Below are 27,905 nucleotides of genomic sequence, written 5' to 3'. Positions count from 1 at the left end.
TTTATCAGAAAACAGGTTTAATTTAACATCTCTTTATTTTTTTAAAATAATTAGACATTTTTATTTAACCAACCCTTTGTTTTGTTTTTAACTGTATTATATCTGGGCCGTCCTAAAGCACACATCGAAGTTGAATGGGGTCGATAACGCAGTTGTTACTGTTGATTTGAGCACGATGTTGAATCCTCCCCAAAACCCCACCCCCTTCCTGCACTCCACCCCTTTAAAAAAAAGCATATGATCAAAAAGAACTTAATAATAAAAAAGGGAAACGGGGAGAAAACAGCATCATAAAACCAGGAAGTCTTGTTCCATTATACCACTTTATATACTGGATACTCCTCAACTGTTCCTAAGAAAATATAAGCTAAATTACTACAAGATACAAGATATCAATGTACTGCATTCATTAATATACAGATTCTTAATACTGTGAAGAACTGACACAAATAGTGTTCCTTTTCACAATACATGAGTTTCACAAGTTCACCACTAACTTGGGAACCTCTACAGCTTGCGGTTGTTAACAGGTTCATCTTTACAGGTTACTGATCAACGGTACCAGTACCAGACCGGTACCACCCGGTACTGAACAGAAAGGACAGGAACCAAAGAAACAATAAAGATCTGACAAAATCAAACGGGTGGTTTGGTCAGACGCACACAAACTTCCGAAACAGAAATAAAGTAAGAGGGAAGAAAATGAAAGTGTGCAATAATTTATTTTCCATTTTTTTTGTTACTTCCCAGACTAATGCAGGAGTCTGGGGTGGAGGGGGGGCTTGAAAATTCATTTTTGTTTTCTTCCTTCAGACTAATGGTTCTGTAACAGTTTGGGAGGGGAGGGGGTGAGCCTCGAGGGAGGGGGGGCAGGGTGCATCCTCATGTTTAGGGCCCAGCGTAGACCCCCCCCCCCACTGCCGGCCTCCTGAAGGAACCTCGTATTCCGCACAGTCAGGAACGCAGCCCTCGAAAGAGGTAAAGGTACGATCGCACCTTGGAGAGAGAGCTGGGACCAGGAGAGGGGGAGGGGACAGGATTCAGAGGGGAGGGGCCAACCGAGGGCAGAGACAGGATGAAGGTTAAAACAATTACCTTTCTTTTTTTAAAATGGATTTTTTTCTTAGTTTTTTTTCATTTTGTTTTTTATACAGAAGAGTTCGTTTCAAGTCCTACAGTCCAAAGTCTCTTTTTTATCCTCCGACATGTTCCTTTTTCTCGTTTTTTATTTTTTTTTTTCTTCGTTTTTCTTTATTTATTTTTTTTTTCTTCGGTGTAATATTTTAAGGGAAAAGAAAAAAAAAAAAGTTATTTACAGTGCTGCTGAAATAATGAAACAGACGTGTGAAATCTACCGTAAAGTAAGTCGCACAATACAGGAAAAAAAAAAAAAAAGAACGGTTGCTCCATCTGGCACGAGGCGGCCGTGGATGGGTGGGGGCGCTAGGCGACGGGCGGAGCAGCGCCCGCCGCTGTTAAGTGGGGATTATCCCGTCGCTCCGAAGCCCCCGCTTCAGCTCCAGGTCCTCCAGCTTCTTCCACAGCTCCTCCCGCTCCTTCTCCTTTTTCTTCTCCCTGCGCAAGGACAGAGGGGGAATCCCATGTTTTAAAAAAAACTGGACTTCAATGACCATCAGCCCTGACTCACAGACGGGGGTCAAAGGTCACATCACTGTTGCTTAATGCTTCTGTCCATTCTGCGAGTGCAGGGTAGCCTATGGATGAGCGCCATGTTCGTGGAAGGGCATTTCCTTTGTGCTCTGTGCACCGGACTAAGTGCACTTGTATATTAAGTGTGTGCGCGTATGGGAGCTACAGGAGGTAGCAAAGGTCATTCATCGGGAGCTACAGGAAGACCATATTCACTCCAATAAAAAACAAATTTTCATCACACGCGACAAAAAGCCAGCCGCTAGACTAGACGGCCATTCCTCTTGAACTGACAAACGACCTCACGGCACAAACGGCACGATTCGAGTGGCTCTTACCGCTGGCGATCCGACTTGTATGTCGCTGTGAGTTCATCGAACAAAGTACTGTTCATTTCCATGAATGCTTTCAGTACATTGTAGACTAAAGCTACGATCGCCCTGGAAACAAGATTGAGAGGGGAAAAAAACACAAATTAAAATTGCGGCGATATAAAGATGAGCTCAAAACAACGAATCATTGACAGGTTTTTAGTAGGATATTCTGAAAAGGTTCCAAGCATTCATTCTGAACTGCATTCCGTCCAATTACACATGCACATTAAGAGGCTGGCTTTTAAAGGTCTGTAGCTAACCATGAATGAGAAAATAATTAAACAATATAAATAGACAGGGTAAGCTCGAGTGTGCTGCAGAAAGACTTCAGCTCAAGCCTTTCCCATGAAAAGGGGCTTTTATCTGGACAGGACATCCCGGGACAGCCGACTGTCCACTGGGAGTAGCCTACAGAAGGGTCCTAAATGCAGCAGTGCTGGCCCACTCTAACGTGAGCCAAAAACACACTGCATGCTATTTTATTTGTTTAAGTTCGTCTGAGCCCTCTGCAGTTTTGAAGGAAAGGAAGAGAATAAAATCCCAGTAAAAAATATAAACATTTGCTTATTTTATTGTACATGAAATGATTGAGAACCGTATTCTCTAAAATGGCGACAATATGATTGGTGAATATTATTTCCATGGCAACAGTCTGAGGGTGTCACTCACGGGTTCCAGTGTTCTTTGGAGATCCTGTAGAGGCTGGCAAACATGATGGGCAGGATGACGCTGGAGTTCTCCTCGATCAGACTCATGATGTACTCGTTGTTCCAGTAGTACAAGGCGCGCTCAGCCACCTGTGGGAGACAAAGGCAATCGCTCTGATCAAATCCATTACAGCAAACACTGCTTCACTGCTTACATCTGTTCAAAGAATGCAAAGCACCAGTTAACTGCTTAAACCTGTACAGAGAATACATAACACTGCTTCACTACTTAAACCTGTACAGAGAATACATAACACTGCTTCACTACTTAAACCTGTACAGAGAATACAAAACACTGCTTCACTACTTACACCTGTACAGAGAATATAATGCACTGCTTCACTGCTTAAACCAGCACAGAGAATATAATACACTGCTTCACTGCTTACACCTGTACAAAGAATGCAAAACACTGCCTCAGTGCTTAACATCTGTACGAAGAATACAGAACACTGCTTCACTGCTTAAACCTGTACAGAGATGACTGTGCACTCTACTTCACTGCTTAAACCTGTACAGAGATGACTGTGCACTCTACTTCACTGCTTAAACCTGTACAGAGATGACTGTGCACTCTACTTCACTGCTTAAACCTGTACAAAGAAAACAACGCACCGCTGCTTAAAGCAGTAGAGATTACAGTCCACAAATTTTAGTGCTTGATCCAGTACGGAGATTACAATCAACAAGTTTCACTGCTTACACCTGTAAAAAAGACTAGCTTCTCCCACAAGCTTTACAGCTTAAATCAAGACAGTGATTACAACCCACAAGTATCACAGCTTAAACTAGGGATGGTGATTTTCAATTACTTCACAGATCGAGTGAGCGCATAATGAGTTTGATTCCAAATCGATTACAAGCATGGGGAAGAATCTATTTTTAGAGCGCATCTTGGCTGGGCAGCAACACGCTTTGTATAGAAAATGCATTCACGCATAACGACTCAGATTAGTACCCAGACTTCCCATAATAAAGTTTTAATGCTTATTGGGTCAATAAGCACAATCAGTGTCAGATAAAAAAGAACTTTATAACTCACAAAATCTGTTGTGTGCGCGCAAAACCTATGCACAATGGCTTGGCTGAATACTCCATTCTGATTGGCTGGGACTTGTGCATTGTTTTTCAATATATGCCCGGCTATGAAGTAGCGCCTAGAAACGTTCAATCACCATTAAAAAAAATGTGCATCGATCTGACTCAGTAAATAAAGTGGAAATTTGTAAGAGCAAGCAAGCCAAGTTATAGCATCATACTTGCAACAGTGTCACCCTGATGTCCATGATTGACTGAATAGAGGATAGCTAGTCTAGCTAAAGCTTGACTACGTTATAGATAAGCCTCCGTTTTGAATATAATTCAACAGTTGGCTAGCTACCCATCTGTGATAACAAAAATTCTGCAAGACCATTTTGACTTAAAACCAAACTGAATTTTAATATTAGGTAATATTAAGGTACTAGAAAGACACATTTGTCACTAAGTGGTATAACGTATGGGATATCTGCTGGAACAATAAAGTAACCATTGCAATGGAATCGCATATTTTGTAAAGCATGTTTTCATTACAAATGACTGAGGTAGGAGCCTAAATTTGCCTCAGGAAATTTATTTCAGCTCAGAGCATTCAACCTGCATAATGCTAAGACCCCTCAGACATTATTTTGCTGACACAGGCTTAGCAAAAAAAGCTGTAATCAAAACATGGATTTCAAAATATATATGTGCTTTATTCTGCTCATATTAGATGAAGAAATATCCACTATTCTAATGCGTTTATTCTTTTTTCCATAAGATAAATGGATAAAAGGATGCCAAAAAGTTCATGGTTGTACGTGCATAGCCTTTATGAGAAAATGAAAACACCCTGAATCACTACTTTAAGACACAGTACCTTCAGACTTCAGGGCTATGGAATAAAGGCCTTCAAACAAGCAGCGTAACTTCAGATACGATTAACACCACTTAAGGCTCTTCTGGAACTGACCTGAAAGTGTGGGCTGGAGACGCATCTGGAGATCTGCTTAAAGAGGTGCTCCTGGATCTTGACGAACTGCGTGGGCTCGATCACGTCCAAAATCTCCTCCAGCTCCCCCAGGAACATCACCTGAGAGGACATGAGCAGACATTTACGGACGAGACAGCTGAAGCCCCCAAAGCTGCTCCTGGTCCCAGAAAGAACGACAAGACAACATTCACATGGGCATTTTGAATGTAGGGACAGGAACAAGGAGCAGAATGTAAAGCACCGAAACCTGCTCCCGCTTGTTTTTCTATGCTCTAACTGTGGAGTAGATCCAGAAGCCATATCGAACGACGCTATGTTAGCCTAATGGCTAAGCTAGCATTGGCTACCAGGAGCCAGGCAGAACTGACAGAGCTGGCATGCCAACAATTAGGCACAGTACATTATGTTAGAGAGATCAGATTTCTTTAAAAAGACTGCAGCCTACACACAAAAGCCTGCGTTGTGTAGCTGGCTAGAATTTTAAGATATTTCCTTAAAAGTTCGGCCCTGGTTGCCGCTATACTGGCAGTCATTCAGCACAGCCAGAACAGAAGCGATTATCAATGAAAGGGCAAAGAAGGGGCTTGGCAGTGAGACCAGTGAAGAAAAATACTTTAATAATATTTTACAGTTTCAGCCAGCTATGTATTTTAGGCACAAAATCTTAGGACAGAGCAAGGATAAATTCTCTGCACTGCTAGCAGCCTAATAGCTCAAAGAAAACTGCTTTCTATGGAGACTGTCCACCGTCTTTAGGAAATGTGAAAACTTTTTATCTCCAAACAGGAACCAGCTTTACTGGATCACAGTTCTCTGTTGTTCTAGTTTTCCCATGTCAGCACAATAGAATACGTAGGTAGGAGTAAAAAAGGAATGCAGAATACTGACATACATACTGCTATTATTAAGACTTGCAAAATGTATTTGATGCACATTATTACTGGACTACTGTAGAAGAGTTGGGCCTCGACGTACCAAATAAAATACAAACTCATATATTATATATTGCCACCCAACGACTTTAAACAACAGTTTCCATAACCACGTACTGCCAACCACCTGTCACCAATCCTATAAAAAGCACTTTAACTCCAGACCACACAAAGTCACCAACTGCCTCTCATAACCTGCCCTAGAGCAGCTCTCCATTTTATGGAGCCTCAATGTTTGCAGTGATGCAGACTGCAGATCACAGTACATGTGTATGGTCCTGCAGAAGAACTACAATTGTGATTTATCACTAGCATTGTCACTATTATTGTCACTAGCACAGCGTAAAAAATTATCAGTTAAAAATAAAAGTCTTTTTAAAGCTGCAGTAAGATTGCTTTTTCTTTTGGTACAACGTAAGAAGATGCAGGTGTAATAAACCTTACTGGCAGGGACTTGACTCCTCTGCTCACACACAATGCACACTTGTCTGTTGTACTGTATGGTGTGAGGAAGTGCGCTCAGTGTGCCAAGGGTAGCAGAACTCCAGCTGCCAAGTTTCACTGCATGCCTCCTCAATCATCCTTAAATCTTAAAGGAACTGACACTGCACGGCACAGCCAGTCAGTCAGGAGTCACACCTTTTCAACCTGCGACTGACAAATTCCAGCCTCGTTGCGCAATTTCACCGAAATCGGGAGTCCCCTGTCGGACACACCTTGTCTAGTGCTCGTCTACCGATCCGTTTCGCTTACTAACATCACGGCAGTAGGTACGCAGTTAGACAAGAATGCATCTCATTCATCAGAGAACAATGACAAAGCCCTTATACATCTCTCCATCTATGACGTGCGCGTTTCAGACGAATGCTAGCGACTGTAGCGATTTTACCTCCTTTTGACTGCAGGTTTTCGGCCAGAACTTTAGCAAGCCTCTGATGACCTAAATGAGACAAAAACTTAATTAGCAACCACAGTTAAATAAACCACTCGGCATTTAAAGAAATTAGACGGGCTTCTCTGACAGGGCACAGGTCACTTACTGGTTCTGTTAGTGCTGGGTCTTTCTCTAGGAACTGTACAATACAATACGCCAACTGGAAAACAACAGACACCAGACAGTGTTCAGCTTGTAGAAGAGGAGAGTACTCGTGTGTGCTTAATGAAGAGGCCAGGGCATGCACATGCACACGGCATGCTACAGGAAGTACATACAAACCAGACCTGTAACAAATACGGATTTGTTTTGGATTCAAACACTTTTCTGTGCTCGATTGATTTTGCCTGGTGCAGCGGGGTCTGCCAAGAGGACCAGATAAGCGGGGTTTGCACTTTTTTTGAGCATTTCATTGGTACCAATACACCAGACAAGCTCAGCAAAGCACAGAAAAGTATTTGAATCCAAGGCAAATATGTATGACCCAAGTCTGATACCAAGACACACAGGCCCACGGCCTGCTCCGTGTTACCTGTGCGTGGAAGAGGGAGAGACTCCGGACCGTGTGCAGGGGAATCAACACTTTGACCAGGAACTGTTTGTGCTCGGCCTTGAGAGGCAGAGCGAAGCCATTGATTATGCTGAGGGGGAGAGAGACACAGACGGACTCAGAAGAAGCCGCTTCCTGTCCTGCCTGACAACACACCAGCAGTGAGCAATAGGAGCGCTAAGCCTCTTCTGACACTGAAAACCCGCACGGGCGACGCACGGTAACCTTTACGCGCCTTACGAGTGTGACAGCGCTGCCTGGCGTTGCTGCATGTGGCGACATGGAGAAGCTGTCGGGCACCTCTTGCATGCTAAAATGCATGCGTTGCATTGGCCTGCAGCTGCAGTTATTTTAGAATGTCAGCTTGCAAGAGGTGCCCAACAGCTTCACTCCTTACCACAACACAGTGGCGCCTTGAAAACGTCACCGTTTACTTCTGGCTTTCGACGTTCGGTTTATAGTGTGGCTATAACTGCACAGACGCATGTACCTTCCCAAGATCTCCAGCAGCTCAGCTACCCCGTTGAAGTGTTCAGTTTCATAAACAAAACTGGACAGGGGAAAGAGAGAGAGAAAGAGGGACAGTTAGTCAGGCAGACGGTTGGTTTTGCTGTGCGCACACGCTGCTGTGATCCACGCGCTCTTACCGTAGAAAAATATTGTTAATCTGTTTTCGTATAAAAGCCCGCAGCCCCAGGAACTTCCCGTAAATTCTGTGTAAGACTGTCTTCAGGTAGTCTCGCTCCCGGGGGTCCTCGCTGTCGAAGAGCTCGAGAAGCTGGCGGGACGACAGTCAGAGCGCTAACATTAACGTCAACTTTACAGAGTAAGTTCATACGGCAACACGCAGCTATAGAGCAATTTCATACAGCAACACACTGCAACAGAGCAATTTCATACAGCAACACGCAGCTATAGAGAAATTTCATACAGCAACACCTGCTTATAGAGCAATTTTGAACGCTAGCATCCAACTAGAGAAACTTTATCCACTGACATCCAGCTATAGAGCTTTTCTCTACACCCAAGTCAGTGTTCTCTTATGTAAACGGGCCATACACAGCAGTGCTGCTAGAGAGCTTCCACGGCACTTTCACTGCGCTGAGAGAAATGTGCTCTTTTCACTCACCTGTAATACAAATTTCTGGTCTATGTACTTTTTGGCAATGCTGGGCTGGAATTCTTGACTCTCCAAGAACCGTATGAAGAACTCGTATACAAGCTGCGGAAACAGAGAGGGAGGGGCGTCAGGGCGGTGGGTGGGGCGGCAGCATGGGCTTCGGGAGAGGCTGGGGGGGGCGGGGCCAGGGTCACAGCACACAAATGACAGTAGTACAGGAAACAGCCACATGGGGGCACTGGGCTCTAGTCTGAAACCTCTATCACATTGACTGTGGGTTAGAGGTGGGACAGGGAGGATGACTGGGAAGGAGTTAATCTCAAAATTTTAGTTGTTTGAATGAATTTGGTTTTTAATTCAAAAGAACACAAAATAAAAATAAAAAAGATACAAAATAAACAAATGTAAATAAAGTTTTACCAGGAAGATTCTCCTTGAGATATGCATCTCATTTCTAAAGGAGTCCTGGAAAACAGAGCAGTGAGTACACAAGACGGGTGAGAGAGCACCCGCGTCAAAGCCAAAAAATATCCAAAGAACAGGCTCCAGATTAATCCAAAAGAGCACAATGTTAGAACACAAAACATAATCCAAATTAAAAAAAGGAGAACCAAAATGTACAGCCAGGGAGGTTTCCACACGAGGGAAGGAAAGCCAATCAGGCTGAATAATCAATCGCCTATCCGCACGCGCGCAATCTGCACGTTCCACCATTGCTACTGTAAGTGTTCTCTCACGGCTACCTGTAAGTGAGGCCATGAGGCCTCGAGCGTCGGCTCGTCCTCCTCCGGGTCAAATTCATTACTGTCGCTGGGAGGAAGGGTCCGGAATATATTGTAGGACACCTAGGAGACAGACAAAAGCCGCACAAAAATGTCACACAGATGCAGGGGTACTTATGCAACTTCTGGTCCTGTGCCCGCTGCAATTACAACAGACAAGAGAAGCCAGCCACACAGAAACAAACAGCCTAGTCATCACATTCAGTCAGACTGCCGTTCCTTCTGTTTACAGTGCACCACGTCGCCCCCTAGTGGAAGGTCTACACATGAAACAGGTTTTTTCCTCCAAACAGATTCATCTTGGGGGGATAAAATAAAGGGATTGTAATTACTAAGAACATGGCAAAAAATCAGTCCCAATATTTATAAACTACAGAAAGTTATCTTAACACTCCTAATGAATCAGAGCTTTGCACAAAGCTCGGCGTGACCTGTGTGACCGCGAAGAATGTGAAACACGCGGAGCGGAGTCGGAGATTAACGCCTTCGGGGGGATGACTCTGTGAGCGTGCGCTGAAACCGTGGCGGCTGCATCGGACGCAGTCACAGAGACTCACGCTGGCTTCCGCAGGCCCCCACAGGCAGCAGCAGCGAGCGAGGCGAGCGCTGCTCAGTCTGGGGCTTCAGCCGCGTAGCGCCAGGGTATATATTTAGGGTAAATATTTATGCCGTGTTCCTCTCCTCCCACGCGCCGGCGCCCACAGGAAACTCTGAGCGCAGGAATTAATAACCGCAGACCTGCACCGAGCGGGGGCCGGGCCGCTGCCTCAGAGTCTTCATCACCGGAACTCAAACAGCGCGCGGCAGAACATGCCTGTTTGGAAAGTCGGTTTGTGTGTGCTTTAAGAAGTGAGGCATCCGCTCTAGGGGGATGAAATGATGACAAACTGTTTCAGACAGGAGGAACCTCTAAGTTTAGCTCCTGCCTGTCTCTTCCTTCTCATTCTGTGGACGGTCCTGAGAAACGTCTCGGTCTGTGCACAGTCCTGGGAGCAGTCTCAGTCTGTGCACAGTCCTGGGAGCAGTCTCAGTCTGTGGACAGTCCTGGGTGCAGTCTCAGTCTGTGGACAGACCTGGGAGCAGTCTCAGTCTGTGGACAGTCCTGGGAGCAGTCTCAGTCTGTGGACAGTCCTGGGAGCAGTCTCAGTCTGTGGACAGTCCTGAGAACAGTCTCGGTCTGGGAGCAGTCTCATTCTGTGGACAGTCCTGAGAACAGTCTCGGTCTGTGCACAGTCCTGGGAGCAGTCTCAGCCTGTGGACAGTCCTCAGAACAGTCTCAGTCTGTGGACAGTCCTCAGAACAGTCTCAGTCTGTGCACAGTCCTTGGACCGATGGCAGTGTGCGTTTTTGCGAGCTCACCATTTTGACGACCTCGGGGTAGGCCTGCTCCGTCAGGTAGCCCCGGCTGACGGTGACGTAGTCCACCAGCTCGTTGAGGGTGGAGCGCTTGTACTCCTTCATCTTGAGGTCGGACAGCGTGTCCATGAAGTCGAAGAGCGTGCAGCACTGCTGCAGCTTCTTCAGGAACAGCTCCGGCTGCTCCGGCGCAGGGACGTCTGCGGGAGAGACGCGGGAGAGAGACGCGTGAAGAGAGGGACACCGACAGAGAGAGACGCGTGAAGAGAGGGACACCGACAGAGAGAGAACAGAGAGAGCAGAGGGAGAACAGGGAGAGAACAGAGAGAGCAGAGGGAGAACAGGGAGAGCAGATAGAGAACAGATAAAGGGAACATATAAGAAAGGGAGAATAGAGAGAAAAGAACAGGAGGAGAAAACAGGGAGCAGACAGACAACAGAGAGAGATAAGAGAACACAGGCAGAACAGAAAGAACAAAGGGAGAACAGAGAACAGACATTAAAAAACAGGGAGCAGATGGAGAACAGGGAGAGGAGAGGGAGAGAACAGAGGAAGAGTGAAGTAACAGAAGGTAGAGAAGACGGTTAAAAAAAGATGGGAATGCTTGAAGGAGAGGGCAGCGAGTGTAGAGCAGATATAAATATTCTTCGATATTTAGTTCCCCAAATAAACACCTAGCAGCCACTTGAAGTGGTTAGCCTGTGCGGTTTGAACCGAGTGGGCTGGAGCTGGCAGGGGAATCCATATGGATGCACAAGCATTGCATAACGTCAGTCAGCCCCTTCGCGTTTGTAGGCTTGGTGACGCATGCTGACATATGCCTTTTCAGTTAACAGCCCTATCGAGTGTGCCTCTGCCACTCCTTCCCCCCGTCCAAACCGGGCACGCTCAATGGGCGAACTCAGAACTCAGCCAGGCTGCGGGACTGCCCCGCTCCAAAAATCACTTCAGAATAAAAGGACCGGAACCCACGGAAGGGAGGACAGAGAGGAGGAGAGGAACAGGCTTTGTGTGGGTAAGGGACACGGAGAGTGGAGAGTGGCCAACAGGAAGTGAGAAGAGGCAGGGCCAACCAGGCTGCTTCACAGAGTGATGCGTCTCAGCAAAACAGTGACCGGAGCCTCCTTTCATTCCCCTGAAAGATGGCGGCAAGACGGGCCTCCAAACAGAAAACAGGAAACAGACGCAGAAAAGCTGCTCGGTTTACACTGAAGCCACAGGGCAACAGGAAGCCTGAACTCAGGGTTGCTGACATTTTCCTCCAGAAGGGAAAGGAAGAGCTCGCCGGCAATGCCAGAGAACAGGGAGAACCTCTGGGGGTCAGACTGGGACTGGAACGGAACGGCCTTTCCCTCTCAAACAAGCAGTTTACCACAAATAATAAATAAAAATAGAAAACACGTTAAAAAAAAGAAAAACTGAGGCTTCAGATGATGAAATCACAGATGAGAACGTTGCACAGCCTGCCACAGGACTGAGCTGAAGGCGGAGACAACAGAGAGCGTTGCCCCCCCCCCCCCCCCCCCGGTATTGGAGCTGGTTTTCCTGAAGCGCACTAGGACAGCAGTGAACCTCTCCCCAGATCTGCGACGCATCACCAGTGCGTACGCACACGCCCACCAGCACCAGTGCCCTCAGTTTCCTGTGGGCTGAAATTACTCAACGGGCCACCACCTCCCCCGGGTCCCACAGACGCTACAGAGAACCTGAATGGCCTTAAAGGAAACTATTAATAGCCAAGATGATCGCAGCGGAGAGAGTATAATCTCCTTCAGGCTACCGCTATGCCAGCCCACAACTCCACTAAGGCCCACGCGAGGGCACTCCCATCATGCACTGCTTCCTGCGCTCTGCGTTTGTACCGTACGGCTCGTTTTCATTCCAGATTAAAATGCTCCCTTCACCTCTGCCCTCCATTCGAGTGACCCCTGCAGTGATGGGCATGAGGGAGCTCTTCTCTGAGGGGGGGTGGGGTCAGGGCTGTTCGGACTGAAAGGCCTGCACAGTAAAATGTCCTGCGTTAATTCAGCTCAAACAGATAACATTTGGTCCCCACTCTGGACCGCAGCTGGACCAAATGTTATCTGTTAGAGTTGAATTAACACTTGTCAGTGTTGAATTAACACCAGACATGTTACTGTGTAGCGCTATTTCTGCACTTGAACGTTCGGCAGCATCCGCTCACAGCGAACAGGAAGTCGAGAGTGACCGTGGTGAAGGCTGAAAGCTATTTCAGTTTACACAACTCTCTACCTAACACTCACGTGAAGAAGGAAACGTGTTTGTCTACTCACTGCTGGAGTAGGCAAAGAAGCAAATGTTTGTTTAACACAAGGTGATTAAAAAAAGCCCACAGTCCATGCACTCTGAACAGGCAGGTAGGGAGGTACAGGATGATACTGATGGTACTGCTAGCTCGTGGCTCTGCGTAGAGACGGTCACTCAGGAGAGGACGGTCATTCTGCGACCGCTGCTTGCACACAGGTCTTTAAACTCCGACCGCACAGCTCCCCGTGGGAGGCAGTGGGCGTTCTGGGGAGCTGGAAAAACATTCATAGTTTTCTGTTCTCCTGCGGTGCCTCATAGCGAAGAGGTGGGAGCTAACGTGACAATGAAACCTGCCTCAGAAAACTACCTTCAGCAAGACCCCCCCCCCCCCCCCCCCCCCCCCGAGCGCATTAACACATCAGGAACTGACTCAGTCACTGACTTTCGTGTCCTGGGGCGTTTGCAGTAGAATCTCCAGGCCGAACGAGTGACGCGACTGACCCAAAATAAAGAGGAACGATGCCAAAATAACATCTGAACTGAAACGAGCCAAGTGTTAAATCAGCAAAACATTAAAAAGGGCTATTCATGCAAGTTTAATGAAAGTCAGTCATTTTTGACACATTATAATGCCTCAGTTAGCCCTGCAGACACCACTGTGGTAGGACACCTATTGTAAGTGGGACAAAGTGCTCATGTTGATGTGAAGCACTTCCCTATCTGTAGCAGTGGAGTGGAACCCAAGCTCACACAATACATTACAGTACGAGCGATCAGTTTAACAGATCACCATCCAGATCTTCAACGTTTCACAATCAATTAAACCCACTGAAAAGAGTCCAACACCACTCTGTGTGCCAGTCCACGTTCATTTTGCTCTTAGTTCAAACCATCCTGTGCAGCTGAAACACCAGTCTCTTACTGGTCGGTTAGACACTCTCCAGATTAAAGTAGCCAATCCCCTTTCATTTTCTGCTCCAGCGAGAGGCAGAGAGCCTGGTGGACTCCGTGAAGTACACGCAGAGATACAGGTTGGATGGCCTGAGGGTCGCTGTCAGAATCTAGCCTGCTGTCTGACCGCGTGAACACTGAACCCAAACGTGTCCGTGGTGGCGTCCCGGGGCGCGTCCCGTCCCGTCCCGTCCGCCCGAGCCGGGGTGGGGAAATCCCCGGCCTATAAAAGCCCTGCTGTGTGACCGAGCTTAGATTACCGCCGGAGAAAAGGAGCTGAGCAAGCAGGTGTGTGTTCAGCAGGTGACCCGGCGGGCCCGAGCCAGGCGTGAAGGTCAACGCGCGCGGCACGCATATGCAAAACGGCACAAACAACACCGACAAACACCTCCTGGAAAGAATCTGCTGGCCCCGGGCCCCAGGCCCCTGCGCTGGTGTACAATTATATTACCGTATTAGATCACCATGGTGAAGGAGCAGCAACACTTCTCTACAAGAGAACAGGGCTAGTAGACTGCAAACCGTACTGAGTCTGACTTGCAATGTCAAAAAATAAAACAGCTAGGCCTAAATGCTGTTTATTTCCAACTGAATGACTCTACTATTTACCAAATACTCAGGCATATTAATGAGATGACTAATTACTTCAGCACTTACTGGCATTTCAAAGTGTGAATATTTCATTTAATGATTCAATGTGCGACATTGTACAACCACATATACAGCTGAAATAATCTAGTTCTAATTGGAGATTTACCTAAAAGTGGCATTTCTGCTAAACTTGATCTCAGCAAATGTTATCTATTTATATTTATATAAAAGCCTTTAGAAACGAAATGTCTAAAACACCTAACTGTGAGCAAACAAAGTTCTGTGTTAATGAAAAGGACAGGTACATTCCTAGAAGATATGCCACAATACTCCCACACCCTTAAGGGTGAAAGGTATTGAAAATTCTATACAAATTACCTGCACAAATTAATTCCCACTGAAGTATTTTTACACTGCATAATTCTATATCTGAAGAAAATTAAGTACTAGGCTACGTATTTGAATCTAATAAATGAGACTGACATTCTTAGACTGTTCACAGTGAGGCACACAACTGATGAAAACTGGTATCTCGTAGACAAATCCAGATGAAGATATTACGGGTATTGGTTCAATATATACCTGCTCCTCAAGCTAAATCTGACGATACACGATGACGCGCAACATTGTCAGTCGAGGCCGTGGTCATGGGTGTGAGTAAAGAGATGAGCATCCGTCTATTCAAAATACTCCTTTCAACCCAGACACCTGACAGGAGGATGAACTGGTAGTAACCCAAGAGGCCACCTAACCTGAATCTCCACACGTGCCTCACTGACTCCAGGCCACACTATGAATCATTTTTGCATTTTTCTACGACTGCCGGAGCTCTTGATCGACAAGCGACGAGCACATGGGCTTGTGCACAGAGCTGAGACACCACCTGGGTCTTCCATACACCGCCCATTCACTTTTAATACAGAGAGAGATGTGATGTGTTCTCACTCTAAAGACCCTCTTCGCTCTACACGTCGCCATTATAACCCATCTTTCATTGAGTGGAGTGGCCCAGAAATTACACAGCACGAGGACCTATAAATAAAAACATGGTTGCGTGCCTTTTTATAACCATCCACATTTCGGTGTTGTAAACAAGGCACACACACAACCCGATTGAGAAAAACGCGTTCTTAAAATTCGCAGACACAACAAACAGCTGTCAGAAAGTGAAACCTAAAGCACATCTTGTGAAGCTGAATACACCGCTTTGCATGCTGGGTGACCTCAGAGGCACGTTTTTGTTCTCCGTCTCCGGGGGAAACGGCAGCGGTCACGCTCCAGGGGCGGCGTGCCTCGCGCTTCTCAGAAACGTCCTCTCCATCGGCCGGGCGAAAGGCCGTGGCCACGCGCAAGATGAGCGGCTGGTCCTCCTCCTCCTCCGCCGCCGCCCGGCCCAGCGCCCCCGGCGTTTCAGAGAGAAGCAAAGCGGACGTGTCCAAATACCTCGCATTCCACCAGCCCGACTGCTCCGCGACCTCTGCTCCGAAAACATCCACTGAAGGAGGGACCGCTCCCTCGGACGCAGGGCCGCGCCAGGACGGGACGGGACGGGCCGGGCCGGGGCGGGGAGGCTGGAGGGGTGCCCGCTCCACCCTGCCCTACTGCGCTACAGCGCGCCCGTAATGAGAAAAACACAGACGCGTCCACCCCACCCCCGTGCCAAGGGGAGCGCCGCCGCGGAAAACTCGCTTCGCCACGACAAAGGGCCTGCCGAGGAGCGGCCCAGGGGCTACCGAGGCCTCACCGAAGCCCCCCCCCCCTCCCCCCTCGCCCTCCATGGCAACAGCGCAGCGAGGCAGACCGTACGCACAGCGAGCTCCGGAGCATGCGCGGCAGGGGCGAGCGATCGAGCGTGGACCCGCCCCCAGCCCAGCCCGACCCGTCCCCCGCCCCCCCCCCGGCACTAGAGGCGGCAGACTCACTGAAACCAGGCTCCCGGCTCTGCGCGGACGGCGGCCCGGTAAAAACAGCTCCCGTTTCGGGGCCAGGAGGGAAAGTCCGGAGCGGAGGGTAGGGGCCCGCCGCTCGCCGCTGCTCGTTTGGAAGTGGTGGGACGCGAAGGCGCTGTAAAGAGACACCCCGGGGTTCGGGTTACCCCTCCGGAGACGGGGGGCCGGGACAGAGAGAGAGAGAGAGAGCTGACTGAAGGGGAAAAAGGAAAAGAGGGAGAGGAGGACGTGGAGAAACGTCGAGCTGCTCCCAAGCCGGCGTTGGACTCTGGCTCTCCCCGCGGTGCGCCTGCTATTTATGCCCTCGGCTTTTATTTCGGCTCATGAGGTCAGGGTAACAGCCATCCGTCTTCCACACGGTGCAGAGGGGTGGGTCTTATTTTAGTACTGTAACAATCCCGCCCTGCCCTGCCCTGCCCTGCCCTGCCCTGCCCCCGGCACCGCCGCACACCGCGGATGTGCTGAGGGACGCTGGGACGGTCGCCCCGTGGCGGGCGGAGAGAAAGGGATTGTGGGAAGCACAAGTGTTTTTGGCGGAGGCTGTGGAGAGCCGACAGCTTGTCCTGATCTGGCCTGGTTTTGGACAGACTTCTTCTTCCTGCTGCCACTCTGTCTTACATCATAAAGACTCACTAATCCCCCCCGCAGGCCACAAGCCAAACCTCTCACTCTCCCACTCTCTCAGCTCCGACTACACCCACACTCACAGACACACACACACACACACACACACACACACAGTCTGGAAACAAGCACACAAACATGAATCTGCACACTCCTACAGACACCCTCAATGAAACTGAAGATGCCATGTGTGTGCATGGGTCCACAGGCAAGGGAAACTTCACACAAGTGTTGTTTTGGCATTGCATCACCCCGAAATTAGCCAAGATGCCCTTCGAAACGTTACCCACAACTGCAGCTCAAAGCATCAGCTGACCCGTTTGAGCTATCAACAGGAAAAGGGGGGAAGGATGAGACAAGATGCGTGGCACTGTAGCACGTAGCCTGCAGCGGCCCCAGAGTTTTAGGAGCCAGTGGGAATCCTTCTGGTTCGCGCCGTCATCGAGAAGGGCCGCTACAGTTGCCAACACACGCACGGCCCCTCCGATTAACTTGCACAACACCACACCCTGAACTTTACCTCCTACCAAAGCTGAGGCAACAAAGCCAAAGAAACAGTGCTGAAGAGAAGCAAAGTCATCAGCCAGAGACTGTGGACTATATTTAGAACAGCCTGGACTTCACCTCCCATGAACACCGTTAAGAAGTATTTCAAGTTTTTCAGACACTGATTCGTGTCCACGGGAGGCTGACCTTAGTTCCACTGCAGAGCCTTGTATTTGTTAAATTGCTCCGGCTCCCATTTCAACAGATGCCTTCCACTATCAAGGAACAACTTAGCGTTCCATGTCAACCCACAGCCCATAAAAACAAACCACTCCCCTCCATATTTGGCTACCAGTTGACTTACAAGACTAAAAACTCTAAAATGAACTTCAATCCTGCCATGTTGATGGGACCATCAAACAAGCCTCATATTACTAGCATGGAGGCTGAGAACCACACAGACGTACTGTACCACCCTGGCAAACATCAGACACTGTGAGAAGGCAAGTAATTCAAGGCCTTGCGAGGATTGTCTCAAACTAAAGGTTTCCGCAGCACAGCGCAGGCACAGGACACAGGCAACAGGCCACGGAAGAGGAGCAGTTTCCTGCCCTCCCGCCTCAGCTGCCCGCCATCTAGAATCTTCTGACTGCTCGACAAGAGAGCACTGCGAGACACGCGCAAGGGAAGATGGCCGCCGCCACCATTTACTTCACACTCACGCACGCTGGCTCAAAGTTTAAAAAGAACCACATTCAGACACCCCAGAATAAAAGGGTGGGTTTCCCAGCCAGAGCCCTGCAGAAAGGGCTTTGAAGGAGAGGAGGAGACGCGGGGTTTAAACTGAAAGCATATGCCCACTGCACCCTCTGATGTGGAGGCACCTACGGGAAGGGCATGTCTGTTTCCAACACAGCGAGCACTGGTGCGTGCGCTAGCATACGCAAGCCTCAGCCGCCTGCGTAGGCCGGCCGCTCAGCATGAAAGGACCTTTCAAACTACTATAGAGCCGAGGCACAATATGGAATCTGATGCTTTTTATGCACAGCTACCTTCACAAAGGCTGCCACAATGACGTGGGCTATATTCATGCCCACGGAGAGAGACTCAAGGCCGGCAAAGGTCTGCATTGAAGTCGTGTGTTGAAAAGCGGCAAGGAAGCCGCAAAAAGAAGCGACACCTAGCAACTACAGTCTGCAACCAAATCAAAGCATTTTTGTGTCCGTTACTGGCTAAATATTTTGTCATGCCAAAATTCTGCATTGAAGCATTAGAAAATACCTTACGGTATTATCACCAGCGTCAACCCAGGCTAACCTTTACAGGAGTTCTTTCTGAAGACCAAGTTCCATGAGGTGGCGGAAATTAAGAGCTGAAACAATGCATCGATTGACTTTCACGTTCGCAAAAAAAACACCCAGGATGACCCAGACACTTTATCAGTGAATAATTATCTTAAGTCTACACAAAGTTAACTATCCTCCAAGGAGGTCGTGGCCTGACATTCAGACATCAGACCACACTACCTCTCCTGCATAACATCCTAATTAGGAGCCCAATTAAGTGCATCGCAGAGGTTCACACCAGAGGAGGTTCTGATTTGGATTCTGGAATGTTCCCTCTCTCTGCACGCATCGAATCCTGAAGAACAGGCCCGGTCCATGATTCACCGTGACTGACTGACTGACACACACCGCCCTGGGACAGAGCTCTCCTTGACCGCTCCGCAAGCCGCTCCCTGTGTCCAGATCGTGCGCAGGCACACAGTCATGCACAGGCTGGCTGGCCCCAGGTACTGGTGTCCACCGCATTACATTACACTTTATTTGGCTGACACTTCTATCCAAATGGACAAACAGCAAGCGGATGTGACACGCAATACAGTATCTCTCCATCTTGTCACAGACACGCTGAGGTCTTATTCAAAAACGGGGGCTGTGGTGCGGCCTGGCCATTTCTGCACCTCTGTTGCCGTCATAACAGTCACCGCAGCACCCCTTTGTCTGTTGTTTTGTTAAAAACAGACACAGGTTTAACCTCAGCAGACACACCACCACCATCCATTCAAAAGCAAAGACCCCCCCCCCCCCCCATTTTACACAATATTTGGAATTCAGACATGGAATTGGAAATGAGAAATGAATGGAAATGAGGCAAAGTTCATTGTAAGAGCGTAGGTAAAGCGGAGGCATGCAAACGGCCCTGTCGGTGGAGTCGGCTGGCAGGCTGCTTCGGCGCAGCGTCTCTGCGATTGTGGGCTGATCTTGTGAATGATTCGTGCCGCTGTCGTCCTCGTGGCTCACAGATGACGCCACAGAAATGCTAATGCGGACCGCTGCACACGTCCCCCTTTGGTCTGGTTTGCCCACATACCGTTCGGCACGCATCACATGCAAGTGAAACACTACTTCTTCAATCGTACTCCCGGAAAGCACACATTTTCATCCTCCATGTCAAAAACAACAGACTACAATAACGATGTAGGAAGAAGGAAATAAAGGGCTCGCACTATGATCATCCCAAAATAATGCTCATCTCAAACGAGCGAAAATAAAATACTGTCGAGAGAATTCATTTTTCTCTGAATATGGTCATGAAAGCATACGCTGCCTTCTGATGTAAATTTCATACACAGATAGGTTTGTGGGAAATAGAAGCAGAAATGCCCATCTCAGGCACGTACGTGGGCTGGGTTGCCGAACAATTCAACATTATCTTCACATTGTGATCCACAGGCGTTTATATGAAACAGGCTTCAGACTAACTTAACAGACCATTTTACAAGGATTTTCACATATCCACTACACCCACTGATTTCCTTGTAAAAGTAGAACAAGCAAACAGACTCTAAATGCAATGGTTCCTACAGGGCTTCACAGAACACTGCCAGCTTACAATCAGATACAAACATGAGAGAATGAATGTATCGTAAATTATTCCATTCTTAACAATCAGAAAAGCAACCAAGGCACGAACAACGGCTACATTATTAAAAATGTGCAGAAAGACTAGCCATGTAATCACACCGAACAGCCATCTGCTGAACAAAGCGTGTTGTAAAACAGCGACGTGTCCATGTTCATCTCCATGGAGATAAGTGTGAAATGTATCACCGCAGACACTGAATACCGTGGTGTTGGCTTTTAGCAGCGACTAATTGCAACAAGTGTAAATACTGCCGGTGCCGCGTTTCTAGTAACACGTAGCGGCTACAACTTCCTTACCTGCCGAGCAGACTGCTACTATAGGTGAGACATTGTACCTAAGAGTCTGTACCCATGGAGCAGGGCATCCCTTAACATTGGGGAAGCCACAATATTAATTTCTCTCTCATTGCACAACTCACACCTATCACCAGCGCAAGCACAGAGTGACACAGGGCTTTTACCAAGGCAGGAAACTTCATTCTTCCTCACCATCACTCCTAAACCAGGCATCAACACACGTGGATATCTTGTTTTTAACTTAGTGCTGGCTCCATTTAAGACGGCAACAGGATAATGTGGTAACAGTGGCAAATGGTTGAGCATTTATTCTTATGACTTTTTTTTGTTTGATAATTGGGTAGTGGTGCTTAAATTTCTATGTTTTCATAAGTTTACCAGCCAATCAAAATGAAATGAATCACAAGTTTATCGGCATGATCTAATGCTTCACAGTGTTCTGATGACACCACAGAACGAGGATGTAAAAATCCAGCCGTGATATCAGACAGAGTACACTGTGCACTGCTTAAGAACGAGATTGCTACATCCCAGTTGGCTTTAGGCTGGATTCTTCCTCGGCTTCTTCAAATCTCTAGTTGCAGGTTTCACCATAGAGAACACCGGGTTGCAGTAAGCGCTGTTTTCACACGAAGAACAGGAATGTAGGCAGACCACTCTCTCTAGCCACCCTGATCTCAGTCAACCATGTCCTGCAGAAATGGCCAAACCAACAGCCGCACGCTCAGCTGCTACCTGCAGAAGACTGAGGAGCGCGCTCTGTCCCTCAGTAGCGCTGCCAAAGCCACATCTGGGGTGCGCGCTGCACTCACACACCACGAGAACACGCTCGCGCCACACTGAACCACACACTTCCTCTGAGAGCAGACTCGCAGGAAAGGACTCTCTTCGTACGCGGGTTCTTTCTCTGCCTCGGTGCATAAAAGGGCACACCCATATAGCGTGTGCATTCAGCACGCATTTGTGACGTCAAGGCGTGAGAACTCGAGTCGTCAGGAGAGTACGCCACAAACAGCTAAAGATGTTATCAGAGAAACCCAGATCAGCAGCATCCGCCAGTGACTATCTTTATTTTCACACAGAATAAAAATAACAATGTTTGCAGGATCGCCATCGACTACGGGCCTATATTCCATAACATGACTATTCAATGAGCATAAAGTCAGGTATAAACCTATGATGTAAAACGTGACCCGAACACTGATTGTTCAGTTGGTGAGGGGGACCTCTCGGGTGGATGGGTGGGTGGGTAATGGGGCCTGAGGACTCACCTTTCAGCAGTGGCAAAGGAGTGAGCTCAATGGGTTTGCCCTGAGACCGGAACTGCGAGGAACTCTGCGACCTCTTCTGTTTGGCCTTCCTGACAGACTTCCGGGAAAATCCGTCCACTTTGTCCACTGATGGAGGTGTAGTGGCTGCTGAGGACATAGCCCTGCTGGAGAAGAGAGGGTAAAGAGGGGGTCAGCTGCCAGCCTGAATATCACCATCACATGAGCATGCGCACACACACCAGTGCACACGCGCACACACGTGAACACAGACCACCAATCACTCTCCACAGCGATGACATGAGCTCAGCTGCTGTGCAGCAGAGGCAGCAGAGCACACGGGCATGCCTGCTCCTGGCCATCTTCTCCAGCCTTTGGACCAGGATCCCGTGATCCCCAGGAGAAGATGGAGATTCAGTTTGTCTCCTCTCTGACAGCACGTTCAGAGACCGTAACACCAACAGGACGCATGACGACCGGCACGGGCCTCGCAAATTTACTGCCGGGACGACACTTAGCGGCAGGTCGACAGACCACCGTTACCGCAGGCGCTAAGAGCATGTGATAGTTTAGGGTTACCAGGCTAATAATACTCATCTAGGACCCTCCAGTGTGCAAACGCCATTCACAATGTGGAACTGCAGCTCCATTCATAATCAGTAGGAACCCGCCTGGCACACAGCGGAGGTCCCCGTGCCCAGGCCCTTGTGAAGACCCCACCACGCTGGACTGCACAGCACCAGGCAGCCCACGGCTCTGCCGAGCGGAGCAGGCAGCGGGGGAGGAGCCAGCCGTGGGGGCAGAGCCAACCGCACAGCCAGCTCAGAACAGGAAGCAGGGTGTGTCGACACGGCGCTGCAGAAGGCAGGAAGAGCAACAGGCAGGGCCCGCGGGGCTGCTCCCACGACAGATTGAAGACGGTGCCACTGAAAACAATGGCGCCGCTCGAAACTGCGCATGAAAGCAGCCACATGCACCATCATGCCAGGCACATCACGCCTAGTCTAATCCACAACAACAGTATCTCCCCTCACAGGTGTTACACATGCCCTATAGGCAACAGTCATGAATTTAACTTTTGTTCCATTACGTTTTAAGAGGCCACAACACCTTCCAGCTCCAACTATGTGCAAGAAACGATCATAATGATCCAACCGAAGCATGTTACTTAGGAACTTTAGACAGCTTAGCATTTGAAAAAGTTCCCCCATATGGAGTTCAAACCACTTTACAGCAAAGTAACCACAACACTAGGAACTAAACTCATTTCCCAAAAAATGAGTGGGCCCTTCACCGTGTACACACCAATTTAGTAGGGTGCCTTCAACTGCACTTTTTTAGTTTATGCCCTTGGTGATTTAATTCAAGTTGTGAAAAACATGCTTCTCGTGGCATATCTGGATTAGGCAAGCTGAACCAGTCATTTTTGTGTGACAAGCTGCCAGAGGCCCATCACATGGGCATCACTGCTCATTTTCACAGTTCTATAGATCGACTCCCTGCGCAGTTCAGATAGGTCGGTCTACACAGCGCCTACCTCTGCGTATCGCTCAGTCACAACAAAGCGCTGTCAGCAGCCACTTAGAGCAAGCATGCCAAGTCCAGAGTAAAAAAACGAGCGGGGGGGGGGGGGCTTGGGCTGGCACACAGCATGTGCCGATCCTCTTCCCGTGCATCCCTCTTACATAAGAGCCAGATGACATCCACACTGGGAGGGATTAAGGACCGAGAGCGAGAGGCCGGCCCCAGCCCACAGCAGCAGGACGCTGACAGGCTTTAGCCGGGCTCCAGGGAGGCCCCAACTATCGGAGCGCTGGACGAGGTGGGGGTCGTGGGGGGGGGGAGGCACAGACGGGCGAGACGGGGTTCAGCAGGTGGGCCCTGCTGCGCGTCAGCTCCCGGTGAGCGCTCCGGCTGAGCCGCACAAAACCCCTGACGCAGCAGATAAGGTGATCTTTCTGCTCAAATTTCCCCTCCCATCTGCCCGGCGGCCTACCTGGCCATCTGCAGCAGGGCCGCCCTTCAGCAGGTGAACGTACGCATTCGACCCCGGCTCAAAACCCCCGACACACAGCTGCTTGTCCAGAGGTTAGAACAAAGACACTACATCGCCCCCCTCCTGCGCTTTAATCACACGACAAGATGGACTAGCGCTCTGCGCTAGTGCAAAAGCGCAAGAACCTAAAGAACCGACCGAATTCAGGCTTCTGCTTCAACTGGCTGATGCAACAAAAAAAAAAAAGTTCTAAATGTATGCACAGCATTGACAAACCAATCCCACAATGCAGCTGGGGATATTGCAGAAAATTTGTAAACAGCTGATAAGTGCAGGGAACAGGAGCGAGGGCAAAGACGAAATCACCAGCACGTGGCACCTATCTCCAGCCATAAACTTCGGGGACATTGGAAGGACACAGATCAGCAGGTAGAACCGAGACTCACCTGCCTTGATGTGACCTTTAGAAACCCCGCAAAAAGCCTACAGGCCACATGCATGCGTACACACAGGTATGAGTACTACGCCCACGTGAGCAGAGACACATGGGAATGGCGCTCTTAATACCGGAATATGCTCTTCACACAGCGTTGAGTCACCTCTGAAAGGTTCCCAAGGTAATGCGCTACGCCACTCATTCACGTGGGTAGTTCAAGCAAGTCTATTTCCCCTTCACTGAATGCAACAAGCCCACACGTTCCTTGGATGGTGCCCGCTGCGTGTATACTTACAGCTTGAAGGGGACAGCCCACTCAGGGAGAATTTTCCCCTCTCGCAATCGCACAAGTACATGCACCATGCGACACAAGGCCACTTGGCTTCTGTGACATTTGGGACTGACAAGGGGGCATGCAAAAGCAAGGGCACATTCACCCTTACCAAAGCCTGAGAAGGTCTCACCTCACTAAGCATAAGGAAAAGCAGGGAAACATAATGCCTGTATCTGCCTGCCTCAGGCCTCTGGTGTTCTCCAACACACTCATGTACGGCATTTTAAAATGCATCCCACAGCAAGCAAACCATAAAACACTGTCCCGGTTCAGACTCAGAGTGAAATATACAAGGCAAGTCAATTCACTTCCAAGGGGACCACCTTGATAACACATAAATAGCGTACTGATATATTTAACTGGGCAACTGGACACTTTTTTTGGCTGGTATTTCCTCCTTTTCTCTAATGCCTGACAGTGTATCAGACCTCCAGAGGTGAATGAGCACTAGGTACAAAAGAAGCATTGAAGACGGCTTTCAACACAGTAAGCCGAAGCTGGTCTCTATTTCTCCTCCATGTGCCATACGAGTTAAGATGGTATGGTCACAGGAGCCTAAAAAGAACAGGTGAGTAGAGAACTGGAAAAGTACTTAGCAGCAACGGCCCGGGAAAGGTTAAGGAAAAGTTATAAAGCTAAATATGTTAAATGACTCGAGTGCAAATTTAACACGAGGTCAGCGATTTACTTTCCAGTAATAACACGGGAAAGGGTTATATCATAGCAAAAACTAGCTCGGATTATTTGAATCAATTTAACCACCTCGGAACCCCATTTAACAGTAAGGTCAGCAACCATCTGCTTACTCGTTCTTGAAAATTCAGGATACACCATTCAAATAACAATGTGGCAAGAGTCAATGGTAAATCTTAGTAACATCAGTTTCTAGTCCGCCAACTGCTAGTTTCATATGAGCTATTTACAGCAAGCTATACACTGCGTCAAATTGACCGTTTCAATCTCTAATGCGAAAGCATGACATGTTAGCAAGCTTGTCATTGAAACGTCGTGACAATTATTGTTCACAACCACATACAAGAAACTAAGTCTACCGTTAGACAGCAACCGCCACTGTGTTTTACGCATTGTAAATTAACATTACAGAATGCATTCAATTTAGCGTTATTAAACGGCCAAGCTCAATAGCAGTAAACTGTCAATTTCATCTTGATCACATCCACCGTGTCAGGTTAGCCAACGTTTGATGGTTAACGCTACTTCTAGTGGAGCACAATGCACCATGTTGCTACCTAATCTAACGTTAGTTCTCGGCATTTTTATCATTCTTAAAACTGTAGAAGGGTGCCTACGGTTAACGACAGCTACCCATTATTTTACTAAGCTACAAGTACCAAGCAAGACATATTTCGCGCATAGTTAACTAACAAGGAAGCAAATAGTCTAACGTTACCAAGCCAGAGCTCATAATCGTCAATTCACAAACGTTAGTACTTGCTACACGATATTGTTTTCAAGTAAGCTGTTACACATGACTACCGAGTTTACGTTAACCATGAAAATGGCTAGCTAGCTAAGTTAGCCAAAACTACCATTGGGCCTAGCTAGCTACCGAACCATCACAGTCTAAGTCAAATGTTTTAGCTAGCAACTGACTTCTATTAACGTTAAGTGGCTGCTGCAAAATGTTACAATTTTCGGGCTGTTTCAATGTAGTTCTTGCAAATGTATGACTGGTTAGCTTGCGAACATGTGTAGCACTATCTAACCGAATACCGTGGCAGAGACGAGAGATTCCCCACATTAGCTGGCTAGCTTGCTAGCTACTCAAATTAAGCGCACATACCAGGAAGGCAAAGGAACCGTATCGTACTTTACCTTGATCCTCTGTGTTTCGGAGTGGAGATGGTGGCAAGGAGTGATCCTATTAAACAGTATTTTGCTTGCTAAACTAGGATGTTTTCAGTCCTGTGCAATTAGCCACTCCTAGCAGCGGCAATAGCAGAAAAAGCTATCTTGGCCTTTTTTAGACAGCCAAACCCACAAGCACCTTTTACCTTCTAACGAAATAATCCTCCGAGTCCCATTAATAACGAAATACGAATATATAAAAAAACGAAAATAAATGAATCACATTCCCTGATAGTTTACGCAATCGCTTGCTTGCAGCGCACCCCTGTGTTTTCTGGTTATTTTGCTTTTGACTCTGTTTAATTTAGGGCAATCTCTTTTCACCCTATTGTCAATATTACTGGGCTGAGTCCATGGCACACATAACAGAAGCACACTCTACCGTGCTGTTCAACTCGGAGCTGAGGTCGCTGCCTATTGGTTCATTTGAAGAAAATGAGCGATTGGGTTGGGTCTTTGGTGACGTCCATCATTTCGCAAGTAGAGACGCTCCTCGAGAGATGAATAAATAGGATCGGTTGAAAAGAATGGTACTAGGAAGGAGATTGGGCAGGAGGCGAAGGTGGACCATTCCCCGTATGGAATGAGGCTAAACCTGTTCGAGGCCCTTCCCTTTTACTGTACAACCTTGGCGTGCTATTCCGCATCGAGGCAACTCAAACCGCACTTTCTTGTGCTTGATTGCTGCAGAACTTCATACTGTGCAACGCCATGGACCAAAAGGCAAGGATTTACTCTGGCAGCTGGTCCCGTTCGGAGAAAAGGATTAAATGGGGATTTTTTTCATGAACTAATACCACACTCTGGAGCAAAATGTTACATAACAGTAGCAACAATAACAATGGCAACCATGATGGTTACGATATCATTGTGGATGTAGTGCTTTCAAAGAAAGGGAAAATATTGTTTTTAAATTCCAGCTTTTCTGTTCGTAATAGTTTAGTTTCAGTTAATGTACGAATCTACTTAAAAACAAACATCCATCTCTATTTTATCACTGTCACCCATTTACCTGTTAAGGGTTAAAACCAGTCCAGTAAGGGGGAAAAAGTTTGATATGTTAATGATATTTTGAATGCTGGAGATTTAGATATTGATATTGCTATTTATGAAGCTCATAATGATAAAACAAGCTCTTGTGTATAGTTCAGTACAAAATACTGTGAACTTGTGTGCACTTGCTGCTGTTTTACCACTGCATTCACCCTAATAGGTCTGTTATATAGTTGATAACTGGAAAATGTAAATTCCACACACCACCAGTTTTATTTTTGTGTTTTATCAGTTTCCATAAATGTGCCTTAGTATGTCAAGTATTGGTTGTTATTACATTTTAGATGCATTTGTACTATGGAAATCTTCAAATGTAAGATGAAAGATTCACCCCAAAGTCAATAGCTCCATTTAAATTTGTGACTAAATTAGAATGGTTTGTTTTGAATTATTATAATTAAATGCAGACATATCTTTTTGGGTGGGCTTGCACATTGCA

At 47.7% G+C, this 27,905-nt stretch overlaps 1 protein-coding gene across 1 annotated transcript; it reads right to left on the bottom strand.

The window, feature by feature from the left end:
* Positions 1 to 26,795, bottom strand: ppp2r5eb (protein phosphatase 2, regulatory subunit B', epsilon). The gene is given in 15 exon segments (XM_035408063.1): positions 1 to 1,506; positions 1,509 to 1,575; positions 1,989 to 2,090; positions 2,694 to 2,821; positions 4,722 to 4,841; positions 6,564 to 6,614; positions 6,715 to 6,768; positions 7,141 to 7,249; positions 7,649 to 7,708; positions 7,806 to 7,936; positions 8,288 to 8,380; positions 9,022 to 9,123; positions 10,420 to 10,616; positions 21,782 to 21,942; positions 26,381 to 26,795. Coding segments are annotated over 14 exon segments (1,434 nt in total). The 5' UTR covers positions 21,939 to 21,942; positions 26,381 to 26,795; the 3' UTR covers positions 1 to 1,443.
* Positions 26,796 to 27,905: the final 1,110 nt, after the last annotated feature.

The sequence above is a fragment of the Anguilla anguilla genome, chromosome 1, assembly GCF_013347855.1.
Source record: "Anguilla anguilla isolate fAngAng1 chromosome 1, fAngAng1.pri, whole genome shotgun sequence".
Classification (NCBI taxonomy): Eukaryota; Metazoa; Chordata; class Actinopteri; order Anguilliformes; family Anguillidae; genus Anguilla; species Anguilla anguilla.
This window is presented reverse-complemented; position numbering and strand designations above follow the sequence as displayed.